At 36.2% G+C, this 6000-nt stretch overlaps 3 protein-coding genes across 3 annotated transcripts; 1 reads left to right on the top strand and 2 right to left on the bottom strand.

Annotated features, from left to right (window-relative positions):
- The first annotated feature begins 503 nt into the window (after window positions 1-503).
- On the top strand, window positions 504-1312 carry LOC105959359 (uncharacterized). Its single transcript, XM_088813776.1, has 2 exons — window positions 504-766; window positions 878-1312. The coding sequence occupies exons 1-2, from the start codon at window positions 626-628 to the stop codon at window positions 1274-1276; spliced, it is 540 nt and encodes a 179-aa protein (XP_088669902.1). The 5' UTR covers window positions 504-625; the 3' UTR covers window positions 1277-1312.
- Window positions 1313-1666: 354 nt separating this feature from the next.
- Window positions 1667-3838, bottom strand: LOC105959357 (Mitochondrial substrate carrier family protein). The gene is made up of 4 exons (XM_012983443.2): window positions 3191-3838; window positions 2662-2965; window positions 2021-2488; window positions 1667-1915 (listed from the first exon to the last, which is right to left on the bottom strand). Exons 1-4 carry the CDS (start codon window positions 3589-3591, stop codon window positions 1847-1849), a joined length of 1242 nt encoding a protein of 413 aa, XP_012838897.2. The 5' UTR covers window positions 3592-3838; the 3' UTR covers window positions 1667-1846.
- A 263-nt stretch (window positions 3839-4101) lies between these two features.
- LOC105959361 (peptidase) lies at window positions 4102-5790 on the bottom strand. Its single transcript, XM_012983446.2, has 2 exons — window positions 5424-5790; window positions 4102-4435 (listed from the first exon to the last, which is right to left on the bottom strand). The coding sequence occupies exons 1-2, from the start codon at window positions 5651-5653 to the stop codon at window positions 4345-4347; spliced, it is 321 nt and encodes a 106-aa protein (XP_012838900.2). The 5' UTR covers window positions 5654-5790; the 3' UTR covers window positions 4102-4344.
- Window positions 5791-6000: the final 210 nt, after the last annotated feature.

The following is a 6000-nucleotide window of genomic DNA, read 5'->3' as shown; positions in this document are numbered from 1 at the left end:
AATATTATTCAACTACCTTTTTTCCCATCATGATTTCTACCAACTAATTTTTAATTATAAGACCCAATTTTAATTACATCCTAATTCAAAAGGATAAATGAACCTATCATCGTTAAGAAGATTAAAATATTAGATGACCACATAATTAAGCTAACACCTAACTGGTTCAATACTAGTTGATCACATACTTAATGGGTTTTTTTTTTTTTTTTTTTAATTTGACAAATTAAAGTAGAGTAATTTGTTATAAATTTTCACATCTATAATATATGCTTTTTAAGAAGGAAAAAATAACTAAATAAATTGGATCAAATATTTAGTAATTTTATAAGGCAGCTTGGAATTCAAGAACACACAGACGTACAGAGATGGGCTTCTCAGTTTCACATTAAAAGCTCTGTTTCCCTTATAAACTCTATATATATGATAATGAACATCTTGTACTTTTTTACAAGGCCATATTTAATATATAGATAGTGTCAAATGTATATTGCATTTAAAGTGTCCTAACCCTATATATATATATGACCTGCACCATAAACATTTTCACCATTTTCCTATAAATAAATATCAAGAAAGGAGGGTAAACCAAAAAACTACTATTGGATCAGTTCATAGAAAAAAAATGATATCTTTAGAAACACCAAAAAAAATCTTATCAAATAAGAGAAAATGGGATGATGATGATGATGATGATGATCCACCACAGAAAATCAAAAGCCAGCCTCGTTCTCCTCTCGAGTGGCAACAATGCCTCGATATAAAGGTGTATGTATATATATCTATATATATTCTTGCATAGATTCTTATATATAAATGAATGACTAAGATAAATTATCTGTTCTTTTCTTTTTTGTGGCGATGTATATAACGACAGTCGGGGCAAATATACTTCTACAATACAAGGACTAATATCAAGAGGGCCACTTTGGAGGGATATATTAGTAATAGTAATAATAATAATAATACAGCTGCTCCATTGAGCTTGGAGCTTGAGCTGAATCTACGTCCATGTAATGAATCTGTGGGGAAAAAACATGATTCAATTTACAACTCGAAAGATGGTTTTAAAAAGTCGATTACAGGTCCCACAGGAAGGCCTTCGTGGTTAGCGTTTGAAGGGAAAGAAGAAGAAGAGGAGATGGTAACAGCAGTTTGCAGAAAGTGTTACATGTTGGTGATGATGTGTAAGTCTTCTCCTTCTTGTCCTAACTGCAAATTCATGCACCCCACACCGGACCCTGTGTCTCATCTCTTCAATCATTCAACAACTTGAGGGATGCTATATATATATATATATATATATATATATATATATATATATATATATATATATATTATGTATGTGTATATTATGTATCCAACGTTTGTAATAAGACAGAGAATCGGTAGTTGTATTTTGGTGATATTATTAGATTTGGATGGTGTGTAATGATTTCAAGTTTATAACCCTGAGTCAACATGCACGAGTAACTCTAAGTTTAAGCAATATTATCTATAACATTCACTAACTCTAAGTTTGATGACTTTATAAAAGTGAAAATAGACGAACTTTAATTCTACAAGTAGCAGGTAATATTAGGAAGGAAAAAAAAACGAACTAGGTACAAATATACGGAAAGCGACAATGCAGAATTCGCTACTATATCAATAACAAAATCAAGCCTTTGCATGTAAGAAGCAATTGATTATTGATCGATGAATTATTATATATATCTCAGCAAATATCAAATGAACAATAAAAGCAGCGTGAATGACATTTAATTCCTAATGTTGTTTGTTGTTCACCAATCAATAGTCTACGTATCCGAGAAATTTCCTAACCTGGTTAAATGAGTTTTGTGATTCATTCCACCTTAAGGACGATCTTCATGAACTCGTACACAAAGAAGCTTATTGAAGCCGAAGGTAGTACCTGAAGTGTCATAAAAACAGGGGAATTAAGACAGAGATCCACATTTTACCAACATTTTGAAGTAAGAGAAAGATTAACAATTTTATATACTTTAATAAAATATACCTGTAATAAGCTCGGAAGAAGACCTGCATAAAGAGCAGGAACACCACCTCGTTCAACTATCTTGATACACGTTGCTAATGAACTCAATTTAGTTGCTCGGCCTTGCAGTTGGAGCTGCCTTCTGACCACCTCAAAAGGGTAAGTAGCAACTTCCGCACAAGCACCAGCAATAGCACCATGTAATAAAGTTCTGATTGGTCCTAATTCCAGCTGCTCAAAAGCGCTCAGTTCCTGATCGTGTTGTTTCATATTCTCAATTCTTTTTCTCCCTTCGGGTGAATGCAGATAGGCTGATTTCAACGTGTCGTAGACACCGTAAAAAACAGCACCGGATGGCGCCATACTTAATATGGAAGGCAACAGTCCCTTGTATAGAGAAAAGACCCCTTCGTTTTGTACAATATGTCGGAAAGCTCCAATCACGCCACCTAATACTTCTCCACCAGGTGCCACCAGCCTGGTCCGGATCTGAAATACACATACACTAGCACTGAAATTTCTAACCATACGAAACACACGATATAGGTAAACCTGATGTCCAAATGCAGCCACATACGGTTTTTTTATTTTTTATCATTCTCAAATTTTAGCTAAGAAGTGCTAACCATAAGAATCGAGCGAGTTAAGAAGATGCCACTTACAGTATCAAGCGGCAAGCAGAGCACCGTAGCTGTCATACCAGCAGCGGCACCAGCGATAAATCTTTCAGAATTTGTGGTTTCTTGGTTTCCAGATAATCTGAGAAGCTGCTTTCTGTACGTATCGTAAGCGCAGAAATTAATTGCCTTGAAAGGAGCAGTGCGAAGTATATTAACAAAATTCCCCTTCCAAAAGCCTCTGAGGCCTTGCGTTGTAGCTATTCTGTTGACAAGATCGTATAGGTTACTCGTCTCGCCACGAACTATATACTCCAGCTTTAGCCTCTCGAGCGGAGCAAGACAAGTTCTGTTTGGATAAACAAAACGTTAAATTACGATCCTGTATTCGCAATTACCAACAGCAATAGTAGATTCATAATCCCCAATTGTAGAAATTTCACCACTCTAACTATTCGCAAAGCCATGGAAAATTGTAACAAAAACACGAATCAAATTGAATAATTTTAAACTGAAAATTGGTTAAAACACAACACTTCAGAAACTCAGGACTGCCAGAGAAGAGGAAGAATACCTAGAAACCATGGCGGCGGCGGCCCCAGCCCACAAATGCTTGGTGGTGTTCATGGCGCCGCTGCCTCTGCCCCTTAACCTAATCTTCAGCCTTCGTTCCGACTTCACCGCAGCACCAAACGCCTCCTTACCCTCACTACCACCACTCGCCGCCGCACATTCATTCGAATTGATAATTGCTTCATCTTTCCCCTTAACAGACAAGCTCAAACACAGAAAATCGCCCCGTTTTCTCCTCGAGTGCGCCGGGCAACTGTAACAACGAACTTCACCGCAAACTGTATTGATAACCGAAGAAGGAATTGAACCGGCATCCAGGAACAATCCACCGGAATAGAAAACCGAATTCTTCGTTGGTAAAACCGGATGTGAATTTTCGACCCGAATTTCAATTCCTGACATTTTTTTTTTTCTTTGTACGTACTACAATTCAATTCAGCTCTAATTGGAGGGTTCGAATGTATAAACAGTTGACGTATCAATGCTTGACGATTGGAAAGTTTAGAGGCAAATCAACGACAAGGAGGAAACGACACCGTTTCGGCGGTGATTCCATGGCTAAGCGCACACGGTTCAGTCTGCAGATTGCAACCCCAGTATCACAAATCACAATGCGCCTATGGCAATATATTATCCATTTATTACACATAAAATATTTAATCCCCCGCCCACAAGTTTTATCCAATTTTACCCCTCAAAGGACAAAAGTATATTAAAAAAAATATTCTTTATCCAATTTAAAACTAATCGGCATAATTTTACAAAAAGAGCCCTGTGTTATAAACAACATAATGTTCGTTAAGGAAAGATGTAGTAAGCGGCGAGCTCGTCTTACGACCGTTGGAGGACGTGATCAGTAGATAACTTTCATAAATAAATAAGGAAAACGTGTAAATTATGATTCATAAATTAAATAATCTGTGAAAATTTCGCAATAAAGAGACTTTAAATTAGGAAAACAACTATATATAGGCAATCCCGTACATAAACAAATGTATTATACGCTACTACTGTTATGTTAATACACAATCAATAATACAGTTTTACTATTTCCATGTCGTTTTGCTTCGTCTCCATCGGTCAAAGTTCCGGCGATAGGTGAGCCTTTCCGGCAGTCAAAGGATCGGAGTAGGTTTCGAAGAAGGGTCTTGAGGATCAACTGCTTCTTATGTAGTTGAGCCACTCGCGGAAACCAAAACCATAAACTGCTGTATAAATCGCTATTCTCACCGGGTACAACTTCATCCTGCATTTACGTATTTTTTTAGGGAATTGTTATTTGCTGTTTGAAAATTGCTATTTGCGGTTTATAACAAAATCCCCAAAAAAACACTTTATCTCTCTAAAACCCCAAAACTTTCCAAAAAAATCAAAAAACCCCCCCAAAACGCGTAAAAGCCCAGCTTGGACGCCCATTCATGCAGTGCACGCCCAAGTTGGGCGTGCAAGCTGCATTTGGGCGCCCGAGTTGGGCGTCCAGTGCAAAAAAAAAATTATTTTTTTTTTTTTTAATTGAACGCCCAAGATGGGCGCTTAAGGCGTGCGTTCATACACGCCTTGGGCGTTCGAACATTATTTTGCGAAAAAAAAAGCCCTACAAATCGATTTGTAGGGCTTTTTAACATGAAATTGGTTCCGTAATCGACTTACCCAATGCATATTACACATAAAAGAGTCAAAATTATATCAAAAAATCGAAGCCCAACCCTTCTTTAAGCTTGATTTCGAATTTTCGATTTTTTTTTTCTTTTTTTTTTTTGCTATTTGCAGTTTTGGGGGATTTTTGGATATTTTTAAAAGTTTTGGGGGATTTTGTTATAAACTGCGAATAGCAATTTTGTGACCGCAGATAACATTTTATTTTTTTTATGTATGAAAAAAAAACAATGGAATTAAATGTTACATAAAATTACGGCTGAAAATCAAACTAAACTACTCGATCGGTTTGTCAACATAATAATGAACCAAATTTTGTAACGCAGTTTTTCGTTTGATGATTCGTGTGCGACTCGACTAATTAAAGCTCGTTCGAGATTGATTCAGGTGCTTATACATGAAACCAATCTCAAACATGATTTTTGAAACTACATACCAAAAAAAAATCAAACGAAATCGAACATCCGTGAATTAGGCTTGGTTCGATTCGTTTACGACCCCTGTTTTCAATTATGTACAGGTTAAGATCATGTTTTCAATGTAAAAGTGTAATATATATATATATATGTAAAAATTACCTTGATTGAGTGGGTCCGTCGTCGCCGTTGGCGCCGGAGACAAGTGTGCACCACTGAGAGAGAGGGCGGTCGAAGAACTTCCAATCAGGCAAAACGACGCCGCCGATAGCAAGCATGCCGAACAAGTAGGTGGCCGCCGTTTTCTTCAGAGATTGCGTGTACATCCCCGTCAACACCATTATTGCAGCCAACCAGATGAGGCAGATCCGCAGAACAGCGTCGTAACCCATACGTGGATTAAGCCTTCGAGCTCGGTGGCGAAGAAGATGAAGAAAACGGGGATTGAGAATTGAGATGGCCGGTGGTCATGACTTTAAAATTTAAATGCGTACAGATACTGTTGAGGAGTGAGTTCAGTAAATGCGTCTTGGACTCTGGACTCAACCCAGAGTATAGATATATATATATATATATATATATATATATATATATATATATATATATATATATATATATATATATATATATATATATATATATATATATATATATATATATATATATATATATATATATATGTATGTAAATGTATATGTATTATATAAAAAAAATTATAATAATAAAATATTATTATAAC

This window comes from Erythranthe guttata, chromosome 14 (assembly GCF_056151865.1).
Source record: "Erythranthe guttata isolate IM_541 chromosome 14, IM_541, whole genome shotgun sequence".
NCBI lineage: Eukaryota > Viridiplantae > Streptophyta > Magnoliopsida > Lamiales > Phrymaceae > Erythranthe > Erythranthe guttata.
This window is presented reverse-complemented; position numbering and strand designations above follow the sequence as displayed.

Excerpts from the sequence above, each read along its gene's own strand:
- LOC105959359 (XM_088813776.1), top strand. The coding sequence starts at position 626 with ATGATATCTTTAGAAACACCAAAAAAAATCTTATCAAATAAGAGAAAA. Across the intron at positions 767-877 it reads AACAATGCCTCGATATAAAG|TCGGGGCAAATATACTTCTA; the intron begins GTGTATGTATAT and ends ATATAACGACAG.
- LOC105959357 (XM_012983443.2), bottom strand. The coding sequence starts at position 3,591 with ATGTCAGGAATTGAAATTCGGGTCGAAAATTCACATCCGGTTTTACCA. Across the intron at positions 2,489-2,661 it reads TCTGCTTGCCGCTTGATACT|ATCCGGACCAGGCTGGTGGC; the intron begins GTAAGTGGCATC and ends TGTGTATTTCAG. Across the intron at positions 1,916-2,020 it reads TTCTTCCGAGCTTATTACAG|GTACTACCTTCGGCTTCAAT; the intron begins GTATATTTTATT and ends ATGACACTTCAG.
- LOC105959361 (XM_012983446.2), bottom strand. The coding sequence starts at position 5,653 with ATGGGTTACGACGCTGTTCTGCGGATCTGCCTCATCTGGTTGGCTGCA. Across the intron at positions 4,436-5,423 it reads GACGGACCCACTCAATCAAG|GATGAAGTTGTACCCGGTGA; the intron begins GTAATTTTTACA and ends ACGTAAATGCAG.